The sequence below is a fragment of the Notechis scutatus genome, chromosome 2, assembly GCF_049901735.1.
Source record: "Notechis scutatus isolate UNSWTSFEM ecotype Mainland chromosome 2, rNotScu1.2, whole genome shotgun sequence".
Classification (NCBI taxonomy): Eukaryota; Metazoa; Chordata; class Lepidosauria; order Squamata; family Elapidae; genus Notechis; species Notechis scutatus.
The window spans coordinates 134,625,718-134,647,787 of record NC_142010.1 but is presented as its reverse complement, the minus strand read 5'-3'; the positions used below and the strand labels follow the sequence as shown (position 1 = coordinate 134,647,787).

General features: G+C 44.8%; 1 protein-coding gene across 4 annotated transcripts in view; it reads left to right on the top strand.

The window, feature by feature from the left end:
* The window catches only part of RBMS2 (RNA binding motif single stranded interacting protein 2), a 74,775-nt gene extending 54,467 nt beyond the window's left edge, over window positions 1-20,308 (top strand). For 2 of the 4 annotated variants that reach the window (XM_087956265.1, XM_026680012.2), the window contains exons 6-14: window positions 616-695; window positions 5,273-5,382; window positions 6,979-7,025; window positions 7,187-7,280; window positions 8,755-8,805; window positions 9,410-9,520; window positions 9,612-9,692; window positions 10,758-10,844; window positions 13,035-20,308. In XM_087956265.1, coding sequence (XP_087812391.1) covers window positions 616-695; window positions 5,273-5,382; window positions 6,979-7,025; window positions 7,187-7,280; window positions 8,755-8,805; window positions 9,410-9,520; window positions 9,612-9,692; window positions 10,758-10,838 — 655 coding nt within the window. In that variant the 3' untranslated portion in view covers window positions 10,839-10,844; window positions 13,035-20,308. Of the gene's footprint in view, window positions 1-615; window positions 696-5,272; window positions 5,383-6,978; window positions 7,026-7,186; window positions 7,281-8,754; window positions 8,806-9,406; window positions 9,521-9,611; window positions 9,693-10,757; window positions 10,845-13,034 lie in introns of all 4 variants that reach the window. The other 2 variants (XM_026680013.2, XM_026680011.2) reach the window with 1 other exon arrangement.
* The last annotated feature ends 1,762 nt before the right edge of the window (window positions 20,309-22,070 follow it).

Below are 22,070 nucleotides of genomic sequence, written 5' to 3'. Positions count from 1 at the left end.
CGAACTGCCAAATTGCAGGCAGCTGGCAGTTAGTCGAAGTAGCCTGCAGTACTGCACTCTAACCTCAGTACTGCGCCACCACCGCTCCTCAATCAGTGTTTCTCAACCTCAGCAACTTTGTGTCAGTGTGTAGATTTCAACTTCCAGCTTTCTCCAACCAACTTGATGGCTGGGGAATTCTGGGAATTGAAGTCCACTCATCTTAAAAGTTGCTAAGATTGGGAAACATGGCTTTAAATGGAAGCAGTGCCATTTAAAGCACTTATTCTCAGTCTGGACAAGTTGAAGATGAATGTTGACATGAATTGGAGTTGACCTGGAGCTGTTTTTCAGTCCAGCCAAGTATATAAACTGACGAATCTCTCCATAGGAATTATGAGTCGGTAACTCTCACATCTACTATATTTTGAGCTGCACGTCCCATCGGTTAGGAGCACGGGGTCTAGATGCCTTGCTGAGCTTGCCCAGTCATCCCTTGTTGTGGCTGTGTTGCCTGAGGGACTGAACAACATTTGTTACGGAGCACATTCTTCTCCCTACTTATTTCTGAATAAGAAACATTTGGCATTTTCTCCATCCCAGCTTCATGGACATTTTCTTTCATTGCTTCTCCAGGATGGAGTCTACAGAAAAGTGTGAAGCCATCATCACCCACTTCAATGGCAAATATATCAAGACACCTCCTGGGGTCCCAGGTGAGGAAATACTATAAGGGTGCGGGTGAATTGTTTCCTTCCCAGAGGAACAAAGGTTTAGTAGAAGCAGTAGCAGTAGCAGCAGCAGCAGCAAGAAGAGCCGTGTTTTTTGTGCACCTGTAAAAAGGGCATCATACAAAATAATATAACAATGTTGAGACGTTAGTACGGTAGCTCCCTATCTGGCAATTAAGGTCACAACTACTTTATACAGACTCAGTAACTTGAATGGCCTGTAACTGTTAAAATAGGCCTTTTGAAGTTAGATCTAAACAACAAAGCATTTTTGCCCAAATAATTAATATTTAAACCAGCTTGAAAAAAATCCCATTAAAAAAAAAGAAAGGAAGATTTTAGCATTGTTTAAAATGCTGACAAATTAGACTTCTCGGCATAACATAGTTCTAGAGGGCTGGCATTAAGATGTGAAAAAATTCTCAAATCTGATGTCACCATTTTAGTATGAGGTGGTACCCTCACCCATAGCTAAATGTTCAGATCATGGAGAGGAACTACCATCAGTTTTTCCAGTTAAGTAGCTGTGCCTGTGAAGACCTGGTAGCCAAAGTGCAAGACCCAATGAGTTAGCTAGCAATTAGAGTTGGTACCTTTCATAAATACTTAGCCACTTGGGAGCCCCCAGGATTAATTCAGGTTAATCCTTCCTGTACGCTTCCTTCAGGAAGGTACAGAATAGCACACACTGTACTGTTCTAGATCCAAATCATCAGATAAATAAAAATGTTAGGTGACCTGCTAAGACATTGTTGCAATAATCCAGCTAAGGGATGATCAGGGCACTAAGCAATTGCTTTGCTGTTTCTGTGATGAGGAACTGATAAAGCCAATTAATATTCTTTAAATGCAAGCTCCAAGTTTTTTATTATTACCTGTTCACAACAATGGGAAGTCACAGCTGCCATTTAAAAAAAAATGGTGTTAGCCTTCATACACACAGAGTTTTTCCCAAGAACCTAGGAAGTTATACTGTATCAGTGAAGTATATGTGTGGATTCAAACAGTGATCTTTTTCAAATGACAGGTGGAAATTTTGTGTTATGTGCAGGTTTTTAAGTTCCATCCAAGATTTTTTGGTGTGGTACCCAGTATGCCAATAACCACTGGGACACAACAGGGCCCCTTTATGCCACATTCATTCAGTTTTGATTGTTAATTCTTGATAATTTGTAATATTCTCCAGTTCTTTGTTTTCTATTCTACTTCTCCAATTCTTTGTCTTCTGTTCTACTGTCCCTTGCTATTATCACATCAGTTAGCCACATTTTCTTCTTTTCAACCATAGCTAAATTGTCAGTTTGTATTCAGAAATCTCACAATATTTTAACCTTCCTCATTTCAACTACTTTTTCAGCTTTATGTTCCCACCAATTTTTCATTATTGGTACATGGTCATTTTTACAGATATTGTAGTGAATCGGTTGTTTTTAGATTTTTATCCTGCCTTTTTAAAAATTTGGTCAATTCAAGGTGATGCACATATGTCCAGCCTATTATTTTCCCCAGAATAAAATTATCAGTGAAATTTCCTGCCCCCCCCTCCAATGAAAATGGATCATTGAGTTGGACTCAACTGGTGGCAACTGGCTGCCTAAAACCAGAAAGAGAGAGAAGGGGTGAGATACAATAGTTTTCACATTTAGTTTGAGATGGAGGAAATCCATCCAGCCCAACATCAACATCCATCAAAATATTTGGAAAGATGGCTGCCTCACTCAAAAGTACATTTCTGCGTTGTCTCTGTCTCTCTGTCTATCCGTTCATCCATCCATCCATTCACCTACCTACCTACCTACCGGTATTTATTTTTATTTTATTTAATTTGTCAATTGCTTACAAGATAATAGGTATAAGTATAAACATGAGTAAGAATACAGGAAATAGGTACGAATAAAGGGGGACAATAGGACAAGGACGGGAGGCACGATGGTGCACTTATGCATGCCTAAATCAATCAATCTATCTATCTATATCTATCTATATCTATCTATCTATCTATCTATCTATCTATCTATCTATCTATCTATCTATCTATCTATCTATCTATCTATCTATCTATCGATCTATCGATCTATCGATCTATCGATCTATCTATCCATCTATATCTATCTATCATTTATCTATCATAGTGAAACTGAATGAAGCCAAAAGAGCAGTGGACAAAGTTAATTAAAGAAACCCTTGGAGCCCCCACTTACAAATGAAAAAGCTAGGATATGGCACCGTTCCACATCACAGAAAAAGTGTCCTGAGATAAGCAGGAGTAAAACCATTGCAATGCAGTATGAGCAAGTTCTTTGGAGGTAACTTCAGAAGAGGGCAGTGTGGCTGAATGGTCAGGGTTTCAAGTGCAGCAGAAAGAAGCTACAGTGCTGAAACGAGCTAGATGGTTCTCCATTTATAATGCATAAAATCGTGTCGTTGTACGTAACCTGGTTGAAAAGGGTCCATGAATTGCTGACGGTGAGACAGGGAAGGAACAGAGAGCTACTGGAAAAGAACATTTTACCAGCCTAATGAGAAGAGTCAGGGAGAAAGGCTATTTAGTAAACACAGAAAGGAGGGAATTGGATCAGAAGGGCTCTTCTGATCAAATGGGTCTGCTAAAATTATTTTGGCTGCTGCCTCTTCCTGTGAAGTATTATTTAAATAATCTAAAACTGACCCAGTGCTCAAATTGTGGCCAGGAGAGGAGGGGTAAAACACTCCAACCAGGAAGAGACAGGATTGGAGTAAGCAGATAAACAAGTTAGAATAGCAGGATGCTCTGAGAGGAATGTGTGGGGGAAGATTTGGAGCCATTTCCTATGTGCAGCAGAGTTAAGGGATCATATTTTTTCCATGGAGTAACATTTTCACAGCGTGGTTCTTGTGGAATAGTTAGACGTCACTCCCAATAGAGGTATCTATAAGAGGGACATTTTTATTTCCTTATTTGTGTCCAGCTCATCACATCTCTAATAAGATGGGGATCTACCAAAAGAATTAAAGGTTTTTTGACATTTCCAGGCTGTGATCAATTGATCATGTCCTATAAATGCAATATTGTGTTGTCTTCCACTTGTTTTCCTTAGCTGCCTTTTATAGGTTGCTCCTTGGTGGTGATGAGGTTGTTGTTTTTCATTGCATTTATGTCCCCAATTTTGTCTGAACACTCCAGTAGCTTACATGGAGACTGACCTTAATTTAATTCCCACAACAATAAAGGTGGATTATGCTGAGAGGAGATGACTATCCCCAAATCACCTAAACAGTCTTTGTGTCAGAGAAGTGCTTGCTCAAGTCACATCCGATGCTGCAGTGGCTACAGCTACAGACTGTCCAGTGCAAGCTGCGATAAAACTAGGCTGCATAACAAAGCTAAATTTGGGGAGAGGGATCACAGCCACTCCACTCACAGGAAGCATATATGATTGGGCCAGACCCATAAAAAATTGTCCCAACTATTTTATGCCTTCTTTTTGACAAGCTATTTTAATCTGCTTTTCCAAAGTGGCCATATCTGGTGCCCTCCCCTTCCCCTCATAACTCACAGAATAGTGGCTCCTTGGTTTTAGGGCATGTATCAGCTGGCCCTTCTGACTTGTTGGCCAAGGGCCCAGTGGAGGGAAGCAGGAGTATCCTCTTGTACATAAGTGCTACTCATGTGGTAGTAATTCAGGATGCTATGTAGCTCTGTACACTCTCCTAGCTGAGGGAGAAGAGAGTGGTTGCTTGGCAACAAAAAGGAAGGTTAACCACAAGAGTTCAAGGAAAACAGTAGCATGACACTGAAGTCTGCAAGTCTTTACATGGAAAGCTGCCTAGGCCACACACACACACTGTGGACGGAGGCTGTAGCATTCCCTACAAAATGCTAATAGGCCTAGCACTGATGTTAAAATAAAAGTCTGCAGATGGTCTCATAAAGGTCACAGAATTGATGCTAGCTATAGCTCATCTGACTTCCCCTCGGCACGGCTGGATCCTGAACAATTTGCAGAAGGTTTCATTCTCTTTTTTATAGCCATGAAGGGAGAAAGAAAGAAAGAAAAGAACAGAAAGACAGAAAAAGGAAGGAAGGAAAGAAAGAGAAAGAAAAATAAAGGAAGGAAGGAAGGAAGGAAGGAAGGAAGGAAGGAAGGAAGGAAAGAAAGAAAGAAAGAAAGAAAGAAAGAAAGAAAGAAAGAAAGAAAGAAAGAAAGAAAGAAAGAAAGAAAGAGGGTATCATCTGTGATTCAGAGGTAGAATGAAGTCACTGAGAAGAAGAGAGGATAAGCAGCTCCGTGTCCAATGTGATCAGCCATGGCTTGTCCCTTTTGGATCTTCAGGTTGATACAGCGGTTATTGCTACAAAGCAAAGCAGCATCCTGTTAAGGAGTACATCACGGATGGGACAGTGTGTGGAGTGGAATTCAATGTATCCAGTCAGCTGTGAAGAGAAGGTTTAAGTTTAGATTCAAGTGCATTGAGGGGATACTGAGACCTAGGAATATCATTGATCCTACTGGTAGGAGCGTCTAGATATGTTACAACAAAATGTCCCAAGGCTAAACTCAGCTTTTTTTTCCCCCCTGCAGCTCCTCCAGATCCACTGCTTTGCAAGTTTGCTGATGGTGGCCAGAAGAAGCGCCAGAATCAGGGCAAATATGTGCAAAATGGACGAGCCTGGCCAAGGGAAAGTGATGCGGTAAGGAGGGGGGAGAACTTGATAAAAACGAGAAGAACGAGAACTTGATAAAAAGTTTATAGGATACCTTTGCTCCTAGCATGGGAACTTCCTTTTTTTGCAATAATTTTTATTCAGAATTGTATTGTATAAATAAAACTAATAAAAACTACAATCGATTTTTTTTGACAAGCCCAGCAAGTACAGTTAACATTAACAACTTTTTACTCTCTCTTAAAATACAACCGATCATTTCTTCATTCCATATCCCACCCCACTCTCTATCCACAAAACTTTAAAACCTCATCATCTCCATCAGCAAAAGTCCATTAAGTCTTAAGAAATAGATTAGATTAGATTAACAGAGTTGGAAGGGACCTTGTAAGCCATCTAGTCCAACCCCCACCGAAGCAGGAGACCCTACACCATTTCTGACAAATGGCAGTCCAATCTCTCAAGTGATGCAACGTAACTATTGCAAAGCATGTTCAAAAAACCCATTTTGAATCTTGTTTTCACATTTATCCCTAATTTTCTTTAGACAAATCTCCCCATCCCAATTCTTCAGATATTTATTTATTTATTTATTTGCATCCCGCCTTTATTATTTTTACAAGGCTGCAAAGATATCCAACACTCCTTCCTCCTCCTATTTTCCCCAATAACAAATCTGGGGGGTGGACTGAGATAAAATGACTGGCCCAAAGTCACCCAGCTGGCTTTAATGGCTAAGTTAATTTAGTTCAAAGTGACAAAAGCCCTCAAACAAGTGACTTACAACTGTTTCTCGTACCAACGATCGCTGTAGCACATATGATCTAAATTGGGAATTGGTTCATATTTATGACGGTTGTAGCGTCCCACGATCCCCTTTTGCGACTTTCTGACAAGCAAAGCCACTGGGGAAGCCAGATTCGTTTTACAGCCGGGTAACTAACTTAACAACTGCAGCAATTCACTTAACAACTAAGGCAAGAAAGGTCATAAAATGGGGCACAACTCACTTCCCAGCTGTCTCACTTAGCAACAGAAACGTTGGGCTCCATCGTGTTTATAATTCGAGGACTACCTGTAATCCTACGACTGCTAGCTGATAGCAAGCAGCGGCAAAATCCTTGGTTTCTACCATACACTCACAAAAAGTAGCTGTCCGGAATACATATGAGTAATCTCAAATGTCTCTCCTTTCTCCGGAGAGATTTTGTCTGCCTGGGTCCCACATCCCGCTACCATTTTCAGCCGTAATCTCTCCCACTGCTCCGTGGTAGGTCAGTGTGCTATTTCCTCACGGGAAGTCTACAGCTTCATCCCTGTCATGGGACGTGCTAAGCAAACTGGTTTGCCACCCTTCCCTTTGGATTTTGTGAACTGGCCACAAGATGTGCCAGGCTAAGCTTAAGAGACAGGAAGACTGTTCTCTTAACAGCTTGACCGGCTGTACTGACAGGCTGCGAAGCTGGTTGAGAGAACAGGTTTTCTGCTGGCCTGGATAAGGCTTGTGACTTGTTCCTGGAAAGGTGATATCGTAACTCTTGCTTCACTGGGCTGAGAACCTGGTGCACTGGGGAAGAGGAAAAAGGCCTGAACCATATGTGAATTAACTGTTGTTTCCTGCAGGGTGGGATGACATTGACTTATGACCCTACAACAGCGTTACAAAACGGGTACGTCTTTCTTGTGCTTTCACCTTTTATTGGTACAGTAATATTTTCATTAGAAATGATAGGAAAAATGGGGCCTGGCAGAATGAAACTGGCAACCACTGGGAAGAGAGGTCTACCGTTTTTGGAAGACTTCTAAAAGGCGACTCCTATTTCCTTTGCAGGTTCTATACAACGCCCTACAGCCTGGCCCCGAACAGGATGATTGCCCAGACTGCGCTCTCCCCTTATCTCCCATCACCTGTTTCCTCTTACCAGGTGTGTTACTTTAGCAGCTAATACTGGAGAAGACAAACTGGGATCTGAGTCACTACAAGAAACGAGAGCTTGGAAACAGCTATAAACTAAGAATGGGGAGGAGAAGGAGGCAACCTTTCTTTCCTTTCCTGCAGAGGACTTCACAGACTGATGTATCGGCCACGTACAATAACAAGATTCCATGATTAACATGGCTTGGGGCACTAATAATGAGTCAGAAATGGCAAGAAATGATGTGACAATATTATGTAGGAGCAAGCCAACATGGCAGGGGCTGATGCATTTGTCCCCTTGTGTTTCCCCAGTAGGAAAAAAAAATGAGAACATATGTCTGATTTTTTTAGAACAAATGGAAGGTAATTCTGGTTGACTTTCCTGTTGTATCTTCTATTCAGCTAGCAGAAGTTACCTCGTCTAGATAAAAAAAAATGGTTTACAGAGCTGCAGTGGTTAGAATGCAGTACTGCAGGCTACTTCTGCTGGCTGCCTGCAATTTCTCACCAGGCTCAAGGTTGACTCAGCCTTCCATCCTTCTGAGGTATTGGTAAAACGAGGACCCAGATTGTTGGGGGCATTAGGAGGACTCTAAAACCACTTAGAGAGGGCTGTAAAGCACTGTCAAGCGGTATAGAAGTCTAAGTGCTATTGCTATTAAGCAGAAAAATCTACCAGGGTCCGAGCTGTTTACCAGAAGTCCTCGGTTGAAATCTTACGTGAATTACTTGGATATTGTTTCTCCGCCTCTTTCATGACAGGAGGATGAATAAAAAAAAAAAAAAAAAAAAAATAAAAAATAAAAAAAAATTTATATTATTTTTTTTTTTTTTTTTTTTTTTTTTTTTTTTTTTTTTTTTTTTTTTTTTTTTTTTTTTTTTTTTTTTTTGGGGTTGGTTTGGGTGGGGGGGGGGGGGGTGGGGGGGGGGGGAGAGGGGAGGGGGGGGGGGGGGGGGGGGGGGGGGGGGGGGGGGGGGGTTGGGGGGGGGGGGGGGGGGGGGGGGGGGGGGGGGGGGGGGGGGGGGGGTTTGGGGGGGGGGGGGGGGGGGGGGGGGGGGGGGGGGGGGGGGGGGGGGGGGGGGGGGGGGGGTGGGGGGTTGGGGGGGGGGGGTGGGGTGGTGGGGGGGGGGGGGGGGGGGGGGGGGGGGGGGGGGGGGGGGGGGGGGGGGGGGAGGGGGGGGGGGGGGGGGGGGGGGGGGGGGGGGGGTGTTTGGGGGGGGGGGGGGGGGGGGGGTGGGGGTTGTTTTTTTTATTGGGGGGTTTGGTTTTTGAGAGGAGAGGCAAGGGGTGGGGGGGGGGGGGGGGCCGATTTTATTTTTTATTTTGTGTGGTATTAAAATGACCCGGCATATAAGCCACCCCTTGGGGGGGGCTTTTTTGGGGGGAAAAAACTTTTTTTCCGCCCCAAAACGTAACTCAATCTATTTTTTAGGACTGTTTTGCTAAGAGACCATGCATAAAACATGCTGTCTTATTCTAGGTCCACAGTCCATCTTGGATGCACCATCAGTCATACCTCATGCAGCCCACGGTGAGAGCTATTTCTGCCTGCCTGCCTACTACCTACTTTCCTACCTACTACCTACCTATCTACTACCTACTTACCTGGAATCCTCCATTAAGGAAAACGTTGCAAAACTTCTCACAGTGCTGATTAGTTTCTTTAATTATGAATTCAGATGGAACAGTGAAAGTTGGACTTGGTTGTGGGTTTTTTTCTTTTGAAACTTGCAAGAGCTTGGGCTTTCTCCCTTTCTAGTCCAAATAACAGGAAAAATGATTAAATTGTGTGATTGGTTTTTTTTTTTTTTGTTTCGTTTTGCTTGTCTTCCTGGGCCAGGAGGGTAAAAACACTTACATGTCATCTGTATTAAAATAACAACTAATATACTTTCCTACTCAGTGGGAAAACCTTTTTTGCTTTTAATTCAAAGTGCTGTGTTGTCAGCTTGTCCCACCTTTTCTAATTATCCCCCCAATTTGAACTTTTGGGGAAATGCAATGCTTTCCTACCAGAATCTGTTGTAATGCACATTGTTCTTAGGATGTTTATACACTCCTCCCTTCCATCGCTTTCCATTTGGTCTCGTTAACGGTGCCCTCTTTTACTCAGTTCGTATTTTGTTCCCAAGCAGGGGACGGTGCTCACACCTGCCATGGACCACGCCATTTCCATCCAGCCCACTTCCATGATGGGGCCTCTCACCCAACAGCTGGGCCATCTGTCCCTCAGCAGTGCTGGCACAGTAAGGACCCCTTTTCTCCTTCCCTCTCTTTGGTGGGGCTTGAGACCCAACCCTGCTGCGTCCTCTTGATGTTTTCTCTCCTTCTTGCCAGTATATGCCAGCGGCAGCAGCTATGCAAGGAGCCTATATTCCCCAGTATACACCGGTGCCTTCCTCTAGTGTCGCAGTTGAGGTAAGAGGCCCTTTGGTCCTTCCTGCTTAAATTAGGAATGCTTCCTTGGTACAGATTTATGCCTTTAAACAGAAAGGCCCCAATGCTGAGTTCACACAATAACTTTGAGCAAGCTAAAACGGGCATGGAAAATGTGTGGCTTATTTTCTTCTGGGATTCCAACTTCTGCCATAGCAACTGGCTCTTACGTTAAGCCATTGCGGGGGGGGCACGAGTGAGTCACCTAACATCTTATGTGAATCCAGCAACTGTGGTTTATTAACATGGGTTTGGGATTTGGTGTGTTGTGTGAACTCAGCCTCTGGACTCTATATGGGCTGGGCTGGGGTAAATTACAAGCCTATTCAGGGTTTTGCACTGATAGACATTTTGGTTTTGTGTGTTTCCAGTAAAGAGGAACAGGTTACTGAGGGTAAGTGGGTGGGTGGAAACCCAGAGCATGTTTTATAGATTTTTGAAACGGCATCGCTTAAATATGCTCAGGAATGGAAGAGGATTCCCATATTCCACTGCCACCCTTGCCATGACTTTTGCGACCTTTTCTTCTACACACACACACACACACACACACACACACACCACATCTTTTGGAGCTATGGTGTAGACATGCTTCGGATAATGACGTTTTCCAAACTAGCTTAAATTAGTCTGGGAAGTCAATCAGCCGCTAATCTTTAATAGGCCCTATTCCAAAACGAGCTCTTGCTTCTACCCACTGGTGTCTTCCCACAGAGGGAACCTTGAACGTTTTTTTCTTCCGAGCCGCATAGCGTCTCTCTATGCTGAGCGTTAAAAAGGCAACGTGGAGAAAGCCTCCGAGTCCCATCGCAAGGTTGTGGGTGTGTGTGGGGGGGGCGGGTCTGTGTTTGTGGGTAAGACAAGACCAGTTTCCTGTTGGTAGAAAAGCCACATGGCAAGCTCCTGAGCCCTTCGTGAGGGAAGTGGGGAGGACTGATTCCCTACCAAGCCACCGAGCTGTTTGACCGTGCTCATCTTAGTGGGGCTGAAAGGTTTGGGGAAGGTATGGCTACCATCCCAATTCCCCCAATGGGTATTTTGTCACAGGAGAACAGTGGCCAGCAGAGCCACGTGACAGTGGAGTCTCCATCGGATCATGCTGCCTACTCGTATCAGTACAACAAGTAACAACAGGTAAGGACAGGAGGGGGGGACTGACACACACACACACACACACACACACATATATATATATATATATAAGAATATATATATTCTTCTCCCAGAGATAGCTCTGTTCTTTTCATTTACTTAAATCCTTTGCCAGTTCCAGAAAAATAACTGAATTTGGAGCTCATGGCTGGTGCCTTGGGCATTGGCCCTCGAGCGCAAGAAGGTAACCTCTCAGGGTAATTTGAGCAATCTGGATGGTTTCACTCCCTTTTCTCTCCTCCCAAGAGGAGAAGGAGTGGTGCAGAGAGTAAGAAAGATGAGAGAAAGCTTAGGAGTTAGGAGTCCATTGAAGACATTTTCTTCAGCAATTCCAGAAACCTGGATTTGGTCTCCTCCGCATGCCCGGAAAGCTTCCTTAAAGGAGGTTAGCATGGCATTTGAGAACAGGGACATTGACTAGAACTGGGAATGTGTCCTAGAGGAGATTGACAGAGGAACCTCAGTCTCTATTTGACAGCATCCAGTCATGGTCAATTGGGAAATGAGATCCAGGGTCCTCCCCTCCCTATCCTTTACCATGGTGGGACAATAAGTGTGGCTTGGAAATTAAACAACCTGCCCCCTTCCCCAGGGTCAAAAACCACCCGTAGAAAACTGGTTTGTGGGCTTGTGCTTAAGCAGGATTTAATTTGTAGCAGAGCTCCGTGCTTCTTCCTGCCGCTTAATTTAAAAGAGAATAAAAAGGGTTTTGAAGTGCCTTAAGCACAGGCAGGGGGCTGAACTACTCTGTTACTCCTAAATAAGGAAAAAGGAAGCCCAGAGGCGAGACTTGAGTCTCCGCATCATGTTCCACAGAGCATTTCTGGAACGAGCCGGACATTGTTTGTGGCCTTTGTTCCCAGAATTCTTAGCAGTAGCTGTAGTGACAGGGGCATTCTGGGAGTTGAAGTCTCCACGTCTGGAAATCACCTAGGTTGGTTGAAACTGCCCAGCAGTGGGATCCTCTCTGTTCCACTACCGGTTCGGTCATCGCACGCGTGCATGCACACCTAACACCACGCACGCATACCAGCTGAGGCCTGCAGCGCCAACCAGCTGAAAGGATAAAGAAGAGAAAAGCGCAGGGGCGGGTGGGAAGGCCGATCCTACGCTTTTCTCTTCTTTCTCCTCTCAGCTGGTTGTGGAAGATTGTTTTCCTCTTCTCAGCTGATCATTGGAGGCTTTTTTTTTTTTTTTACTACCGGTTCGGCTGAACCAGTCAGAACCAGTAGCATGCCACCACTGAGGCTGTCCCCCCCGCCCCCCGAGTTCCAAGAATGAAGATGAATCAAACTTCTCACTGAGATAGGATGCAGAATCTCCTCCTTGTCCCAGGAACAGGCCCCAGGTTTTTTTTTTCTGTCAGGATCATCAGATTTGGGCACTTTGGGCACAACCAAAAAATGATTGAGCAGAGAGTGGAATGTTAATGAGACGAATAAGGATTCTCGCCTTTGCATAGCCTGGCAATTATGTGACCAAGTGTTTTCTTCATCAGGGGATTGAAGGGTAGGTGGCCTTCAGGAACAACTGACCGTCACCTGCTGAACCTTTTGCACATCGGCCTCATTTGTTCAATGACACCTATATTGTATATTGATCTTTAAGGTGTCACAACACTCGTTTGTTCTCCCAAGCAGGCTAATAGGACTCTCTGCTTGGAATTCTGAGATCAACTCTCAGAATGACCTTTTTTTTTTTTTTGGAAGGGGCTCCTGGTGTGACATCAACATTTCCCACAGTGAACCCTTGAAGGAGGCCAACGTTCTGTGCCTCAGAGGGGGCGCTTCCTTTGTTCACTGCAGGAAATGCAGGGCACGGCTTCCTGCAGCAACTCTTCAGTGCAGAGCTGCCCTAAACTAATTCAGACCTAACCATGTCCACCCCTTCAGTCCAAAGGCCTTCTTCTCCCACATACGTAAGTGGCTGAAGGTTGAGGCCGAGGGGCTGAGTAGGTCGTGTGTCGCTCAGATAGAGCCTTCCAGTGCTTCCCAACACATTGGACACCAGGGCGGCTGCCAGAAGCGGTGGGGAGAGAGAGGCCGAAGGAGGAAGGCTTGGGAATAGGACGTTTTCTCTTCTTGCTTACTACTTTGTGTGCCACGCTAACTACCTCCACCAATGGTCTTTGTTGCCCACTCTCGTAATTCCCTCCATTTTTCATCCCTTTAGTGCCACCGAGCAGCTCAACTCTGAGCAATCACTTCGAGGGAGACAACGTGGTTTGTTTTTTGTTTTGTTTTTTGGTTAAAATTTTGTGCTGCGTTTAGAAGATGTTGGAACCATTTTTGTTTTTGTTTCTTTTTTTCTTCTTTTTTCTTTTTGGCAAAGAAAAAGGTTGTTTTGTTTTCTAAAAAAAGGAAATAACCGCAATAGACTTTTGTCACCGAGGAACCAAAGGAGGTTAGAATGGGGGTACAAAAAAAAAAAAATACCCCCAACCCTTAGATGTACAGATGGACTAAGGACTATTTTAATACGAGAACATTTGTGTGTGTGTATGTTTGCGTGTGTGTGTGTGCGTGCGTGCGTGTTTATTTTCTTGATAACAGCAAAGTCAAACGCTTTGGATGCCCCAGAATTCCCCAGAGAAGAAAATGAATTTTTTCCCCCGCTTCTTTTGGAAAGCTGGTTCGGTCCCTCTGTGGAAGGAAGGTTTTTTTTTTTTTGCTCCTTTGAATTCATTTTGTTTTCTTTGGTCATGTAAAAGATTTTTTAAAGGACAAATATGCAAAAGTGTTTGAATATTTTTTCTGTTGTTGTTTTATAAGGAAAACAAAAATGCTCTGAAAAGCCCCACCTCGCAGCTGTAGGATAAAAATCAGTGCGGAATTCTTTTTTTTTCTTCTTCTTCTTCTTCTTCTTCCTTGGGGTGGGAGCGGGGAGGGAATTTTGCTTTGAAAGGATTATTTTATTATTTCAAGAGGGTATTTTTTTTCTAAAAAAGACAAATTTACAAAAAAATAAAAAAGAGGAAATTTACAAAAAAAAAATTCAGAAAAAAAAGGAAATCTTAAAAAAAAAAGTTGAACTTTGGCGGCAGCAAGAGGGGTTTGCTTAATGCTTGTCAAGTTGGAATGAAATGATGCGGCTGGAGGCATCGGATGAACTTTATCCCGGTTTTTTGTTTTGTTTTTTGGCATAAATTTTGCCTCAGCTGAGAGAGAGAGAAAAAAAAACAGAGTTTGCGCCAGACCTCAATTTCTGCCCTCTGTCCAATTGGACTATTTTTTGCTGGATGTTTTGGACTGATTTGAGCTTCTGTGCAGACCTGTCTTTGCTTCCATGGGGAGGCTTCCCCCCACACCCTCGCCTGCCCCGTCCTGCCCTGGACCAGGGGAACAATAAACGGACTAAGGAATCTGCCGCCAGTGATGCGTCGTCACCTCTGGACTCTTGGACGTTGAATGGACATGTTGCCAGCAGCAGTGCTTCGCCCCGTCCCCCATCCCCGGGATACACAAACACACACACACACACTCTTACACGCATACACACAGACACAGACACAGACACACACACACACACACACACACACACACAGTGCCTTCTGCTGCCTGCGGTCCGGACTGTGCTGCCGTAAGCCCCCTCCACTTTCCGCCCCCCAGTTCCTGCATGCCTGCCAAGCCCAGGTCCACACTGCATCCGTTTTTTCTCTCGACCAACTCAGCTGGGAACAGGTGCTTCTCCTTCCGACTGGTGGGGACTGCAGGAAGCCCGTCCCGATTGCCGTGAACCAAGCAACCAAGGAGCATCAAGCACCTTGCAGGGGATGTCCCAGCTCTCCCCCTCCCCCCCCCGCTCCCGGAGACCCTAGTTACTATGCACGTTATCCCTCCCTCCCCCAGCCCTTGATTGCTGGCTGCGCCCTGAGATTTGCAATAGGAGGAGACTATGTGCAATAATTCAGCCTTTCCTACCTTGTGTTTCCCTGCAGAGCCTCCTGAAGTGCTTTAGACACCTCTGCATGTTCCCTTCCCCTCTCCGCCCCAACCAGATGGTGCTAAAAGTCATCCTCTCTTCCACCATAAAGTCACCCCCAGCCCAGCCCAGCCCAGCTGGCATGTAGCTGACCCTTCCATCCCGTTGTCCCACCAACCGACGTTTGCTTTTCCCACCATGGGCTGTGATCACCTTGTTCCCCTTTCCTCTCCCCCCCACTCCCTGCTGGCCCCTTCCTTTGAAGAAATGGCTCTTATGCAGCTGACAATCAGGAAGGAGCAATGGCGGAGGCCATACGGGTGTCACGTGAGTCTAGGAAAGCAAGAGTACTGTGTGTGCATGTGTCCCTATCTATCTTGGTTTGCGTGTGGGCCATCCATGCCTTTGAGGGAGTGGAGGCAGATCTATGGGTAGGGTGACATATCGGAGGAGGTGGCATAAATATATCGAGTGTAATTGGATTTGTGCGTTGCTCAGGATCCTTTTGTCATCTTAACCATTTTGAAAGCATGGTCCTGACCCCAGCAAGAGCAGGTTGGCTTCCTGTTGGGAGGTTTGGGGAAGGTTCAGTTCGCCCCATCCTCACAGTCCTTCAGCCAGGCTGCTTAAGATACCTTCCCGCATTGCTCGTGACAAGGGACGACCCAGAGACACGACCGTAATGCCACCCAGACAAGAGAGGCGAGACTGACAGTGCAGGAGCCCAGAGTGGATCCAAAGGCTGGCTACCTTTGGTGCCCCTTTCTCTAGCCTGGCCAGACCTTCCTGGTTGGCCTAACCACACACCCCTCCCCTCCTAATGCTGAGAGAAACTGAAGTGCCTTTTTTGGGGCATGCAAGCTTGCCTTCATCTTTATGTTACGTGATCTTCGATGGGCTTCATCTGTGGCCAAACGGAGTTTTGCAGGGTCCCAAAATGGATTGGGCTGGCTAGTTAAATAATAATAATACTAACAGTAGTAATAATAAAGAATACCGTAACTGAGATTCTGGTTTCCAACTGACCCCGACTATTTGGGGGGGGGTGTGTGAAGGCAGAGGAGCACACAGTTTCTGCAGGACGAGTAAAGGAACTTCCCAGCTAGATCGGGGTTTATACCTGCCCTTCCTTCCCTCTCGTTATTTGCCTGCAGAGATCACATGCCAAACCACAGGGAAACTTTGAAAACACCTCGCATCTGCACTCAAAGTAATTACAAGCTGCAAAAGGACTCTACTTGAGAAATCTGTTCCAAGTTTGCTCCAGATATGGCCTGCAACCTCAAGACTACATTGGGGTACACCGGGTCCTTAACAGGCCACTTTCCTGCCTCCACCCCCACCCCAGTTTTTTCCAGCAGCTTCTAGTTTTCTGTTTAATCCCCTAGGGCAGGGCTCTCCAACCTGGGCAACTTTAAGACTTGTGGACTTCAACTCCCAGAGTTCCTCAGCCAGGTTTGCTTTAAAGTTGCCAAGGTTGGAGACCCCCACCCTAGGGCCCTTTCTTATGCATTCCAGGTGTGTTAAAGCACAGCTCCACATCTGGAAGGCACTAGGGTGAGGAAAGATGTCCTATGAAATGTCCTTGGGGGTGAGAGAGATCTGTAGAAAGGCGCACACACTCCACCCTCTTGTTTTGATAGGATTCGTGCTGCCAAATTTCTTGCTAGGTTAGGATTCACAGCTGCTTGTCCAAATCCGCTACAAAATCTTGCTAAAATAATTAACAGTGGGTGGTTAGTGAAACCCATGTTATTAAAAAAAAAAAGATTTAAAAAGGGGGTGGGGGGTGTTGTCTACAAGATCTCCTGATCCTTAAATTTGATTCCAACAAATTGATGTGTTTACAGTTGGGATTCTCCTGGCTTGCATTAATAAACTTAACTTCAATCACCTCTAAGCACTCCTTCCCTTACTAGCTTATTCTAGATTGGAGTGGGAAATATGCTAGATATTTAGGCATTTGATGATGGCAACTAAGAATCTGATAGGTTCAGTCATCCCCTAGATTAAAATTAAGTCTGTGATTGTACAGCCTTTAAAGTGAGGCCATGTTTAAATGTAGCCCGTAATCAAAGAAGTAAAATTAAAAACTCCCTTTTGCTAAACTCTAAACTTGGAAACCTGTTAGAAAATAAACACCAAGGATCAGGCCTGACCATATTATGTTGCCTTGAAGCAGGTGATGAAAATATGAGCTAGCTTTCCAGCCCTGTCCTAGCTTAGGTATAATCATGAAAATCAGGGTCACTGTTTTCTTAAACAGTAGGAACAGCATTAAAATTAATTAGTTAAATTATTTATTAAAATCATTAAAATAATTGATTAATTTAACAAGTAAATAAAATCAGCAAATCCTGATATCAGAACTTTAAAACAGATAAATGCCAAACTTTTGATTTGGTTTGGCATTGTCATCAAGCTGTAAAACAGAACGGCTCACGGACGGCATCCCTCCCAAAGTTCTATCCTGCAAACTATGGGGATTTGTCTTTGAACCCAAGCTAATTTGGGAGATCAAAGTTATGGTTAATTAGCTACCTAGTTTATCTTGCTGCTGATATGAAATGACTATCCTAGCTTCCTAAATGTTGTCTCTTCTCTCCAGCACTCAGAGGCGGGGGTGGGTGGGTGGGTAGGGGGGGAAGCAAAGAAATCCAGAATACAACTCTGTAAAATTTAGTTATGATTAAGAGAGCAATCCTTACCTAGAAGGAAATTCCCATAAATTCAGGGAAATAGCTTTGAAGTAAATGTGCACAATTCCTGCGTTTTGTAGCCGTAGTGAAACCTCAAACACCTTATGTGGCCAGTGAGTTGGAGTTCAGGGTGAATGGGGGAATGTAGGCCCGCCCCCAATATTTCTGTCCTATCTCTAGTGCAATGCAAATCTGACCCTCATTGAACTGCTGGGATGGTTATCCGTGCACAGAAATGTATGTCAAAGGCATCGAAAGCCCCCAAAGGCTCTGTAAAAGTCAAGTACCAGATCAAGAGCTGCTTTGGAAGAGAGAGTTCCTCCTTTTGGCATACAGTACCTGCCTGCCTACCTGCAGGTACTGTATTGCTTTCCTGATCCGTGCATTTGGTATTCGGCTGCCATTAGATACCTAACATATCCTAAGCAAGTTCCCACCCCATAAAGAACACGGAGCTTTCCTCTGTGTTGGCTGTCCTTTTGGCATATGATCTGTTTATTTAAAAAAAAAAAAAAATCCCACAGCCCTCTCTGCCTTATGCTGGTGCTTAATGGATCCATAACTGTCTGCGGCAAAGAGATAAATACAAGTTTGCCAGCAAGGAGGTAACACACTTGTGGTCTAGTCTAAGTGTATCCCAGATACATAATCTTGAACCCATAAGACAAGATCACAGCACGCCCACTTGTCCAAACTGCAGTGTTCATTTCTAAATGAAGACAAAAGGCCTCAAGACCCCCTGCCTTATTGTCCTCTTTGTTTTCCCTTCTTTCTGATCTCTGGAAGCTGGTTCTTCTGAAGTGTTGATGGGTCTTCCTCTTTTAGAACCAGAGATTGGGGCTGGCTCACTGTTGGTCATCCTGGATGTGGAACAGGGGTTAGCATTTGGCAGAACCCAAACCCAGGCTATCGGATGGGGGAAATTACAGGAAGCAGTGTTTCAAATCCAGTTCTACGAGGCGGCCTTTGAGGATAGAAAAGGAGGGTGCTGGAAGCAGACTTGGCATGGTTTACCAAATGCGACTCCCTAGGAATCTAAATGATCACACGGCGCATTAGAAACAAAAGTAGAACTGAATCTACAGTAGAATTGCCACCAGGAATCACCATCCAAAGGCATTGGGACTGTTTTGACAATGGTAAAGCAGAGGTTGAGTCAGAGTAGCAGTGGCCGGTGTGTGGTGTGCATGCCGAGACAGAGATTGCTAAGAGTTTAGAAAAGAGGACAGCTGTAGATCAAAAATGTTTTGGAGGAAGCCCCCTGTGTGTAAGACTGAAGAAGATCAAAGCTAGAGATGGATGGGTGCAAGAATGAATGTAAGCCGATAGAAGAGAAATAACATGTGCTTTACAATCTTTCCCACGCGTTTTGCCCTTGCAAAGATTCCTTTTAAGCCTCAGCTCTATTCTCATTCCTCTTCCTGGACCACTGCCTCACAGCCCTTTCTCACCCAAGCTAGACGTTAGGTTTGTGCAACACTTTGGATCTAGATCCAAGCAGGTCCTTGGAATGCAAGAGTGCAGAGACCTAGCACCTCTCTGCGACTCTTTAAAGCAGCTGGGTTTTTATCAAGGAACCCATGGCAGCTGAAGAGGGCAAGTGTGCTATCCCAGGCAAAGATGCAGGGAGTTAAAAGAGTTAAAAGAGTTGCGGACAGGTGCTATTTGCACGCTTGAGATGCTCCTGTGCAATCCTTACTTAGATACGTGCTTTGGGGCAGTAAGAGTTTCATTATTTTACGTTTATTCCATCGCATCCATTTGGAACAGGAGCATAGTGGGGTGATGAGTAATGCTAGACTCTTCTCTCATCCTCGGTAGGCTGCAGAGGGCACTTTGGATGGTAGCCTTCCTGCTCCAGCCCCATCTCATGGGGTCTGCTGAAAGCTTACAGGAAGGCTCCAGCTTCCTGGCAGACTGCAAGTCAAGTCCACGGCTATAACCCACCTGCGGGATAGGAAGATCACTGTTACGATGCTTTACCATATATATATATCAAACCATCCCTTGCTTAAACCATGATCTGGAAGCCTGCATGCTTTGTGCAGGGACCAAACACAAGCAGCTGGGGCCTTTGGAGCCCACACCTCTGAGCTGCTGTTTTTTTCTTTTATCTTGTGCCTTGATTTCCCCTGTCCCATTCTGACAGCGGGGGGGAAACCAGTCCCTGCACTTTATAAATGCCCAGTCCTAGTTCAGCCTTTCTCCGTGTCAGTCTTCAAAAAGCAAGGATGCTGTAGTCTTGTCCTTCCTTTCTACCTGGCTGCTGCTCCTTATTCCGGCTCCTCCCCACTCCCCATAACCAGCCTTCACCCCATGTTTCCACCCACCACACTGGAGGAGAATGCAGCAGGCTGCCTCCAAGAGCTGATAGACGAGCCTCTCACATCTTAGGTCCATTTCCAATGTGGGTAGTTCAGAAAGCGAGCACCATCATCACCCTGAATTCTTTAGCTGTACCAACCCTGCACTCCTTGGAAGTTGGTGATGGTTGGGGGGAGGGTGGCGAGAGAGAGAGAGAGAGAGGAAACCCGGTTCAGAATTTTCCTTCATTTTTATGCTCATCAATTCCAGTTTCCATCATTCTTAGCTACACATCTACCTCACATGCACTCGCAGTTCATTTGTATACCCGGAACCGGCAAACTGCACCTTCTCCAAGGGATACGCTCCCCACCTCATCCTTAACAAGAGAAAACCCTTTAGGCTCCTCTGCTTTTGGGAAGTGGGAGAGAGAGAGAGAGAGAGAAGAAAAATGTTGGTTTGAATGGAAAAAAAAAATGACCCCTGTGTTGCTGCTAATTAATACAGTTTATGTTCAATGTACTCGTTTTGGCTTTGCTTTTCTAATTTTTCTTGTAAAATGTATTAGTTTATTTAAAAAAATGGAGCAGAAATGGTTTTGTCTAGAGAAGCATTTTCTTGTGGCTCTGTTGTGAGAACCCGACTGGGCAATAGTTGACAAGACCACCAAGTTGCTTCCCTCTTTCTCCCCCTGCTTTTTTGCCCCACGTCTCTGGAGCTTCAGGCTCTCTCCTTAGGGCTTCACTGCTCCCACCGGAAGAGATCAAGGGAGATTCCAGAAGGACAGCAGGCCCCCATCAGAGTTTCATTTTATAACAGAGCACAGTGGTTCATGTTTTCTTGCAAAAGCAAGGCGTTACCCAATTTGGGAAGTATCAAAGCATATTAGAGGCTGCTGTCCTCTTAAAGAGTTTCGTTGTAGCTGAGTACGGTATTCGCAAGGGTTTGGTTTCAACAACAGAAAGAGAATCGTTGCCCTAAGATACGTCACACTTTCTAACCCACCAACACCTGTTTCTCCTGTAAAAACCACCAGGAGGTAGAATGCAGACAACAAAAACCGGCCAGACCCTGTTAACAAAGTTAGCGGACTGACTTTTGAGCAAGGATTTACTTCATCATCTGTAAAAATTGTATAAGGTGATGTATGAATAGTATGGCTTTGGGGATGATGATAAATTGGGGGTGGGGGGGTGTTGTTGTTTAAGGATATATTTAGTGCTACTATACTGTTAAAACTTTTCCAAAGATCAAACTCTGGTTCATTGTAAAGATGATGTTATGTGGATCCTTGGTTTGGCTCAGGATGGCTGATCTAGAGCCCACGAAAAAAGAAAAAAAAGAAAGAAAGAAGGATGACGTGCTTGATACAAATTTGCTCCCAAGTAAGAGCTGTATAATGGTCGCCCGCGTAACCGGGGAAGCCCCGTCCCCAGGAATTGTCAGCTCTCCAGCCCCCACCCCCACCCCAAAGCAAGCATGCAAAAGACAGCACACTCGAGAGGATGGGCTTCAGTCATTCCAAATTGATTCGGTAGTCAAACCAGAAATTGTACCCAGCCAATTATTATTATTCCAGGACTCTCGGTGCTATGATTTCCTGCTTCCATTTTTGCTGCACATTTGGGTCTTCTACAAACGGGCCCCCAACGGAACAGTGAGCAGCTGTCTCTGGGATGGTCCAAAGGCAGGGCAGAAGAGGCAATGTATCTCCCCCCCCCACCCCTTCCAAACTTACCATGCGGGTGATGATTTGAAACTTGTGACTTAGAAAAGTAATGGAATCAGAACAGCCCCCACCCCCCGCCCCTTTTTGATTATTGCTGTGGAATAAATGTGTATGGTTGCGGACTATTTCGTGTTCTTCCATAGTCTTCCCATCCCCTAGCAGGAAGGGCCTGTGTGGATGAGCTTAAACTAGGGTCTCTTGATTCAATGCAACAAGGTTCAACCTAACTTGTCTTGAAGAAATCTTGAGCTTGTCTGCACTTTCCTCTGGAGCAATATGCCCTTAACCTGGGGGTTGTGATGGTTGCACTGATGCCTTGCCCTATAGCAAATTGCCCTTAAAACAAATAGCAATAGGCATCCACACCCTACGCAACGTCCTTCTCATGCTGGATCATGGCTATAACAAAGCTACAGGCTATATTTCATGTGCTTCAGTGTATTTGTATTTTTTTCATGACTTGGGAACAAGTTAGCTAAATGTTTGCTTTAAGAGAGAAAAAAAAAACATGTCATGGATGTAAAAATGCATTTTGTTAAAACACATTTGGCAGTC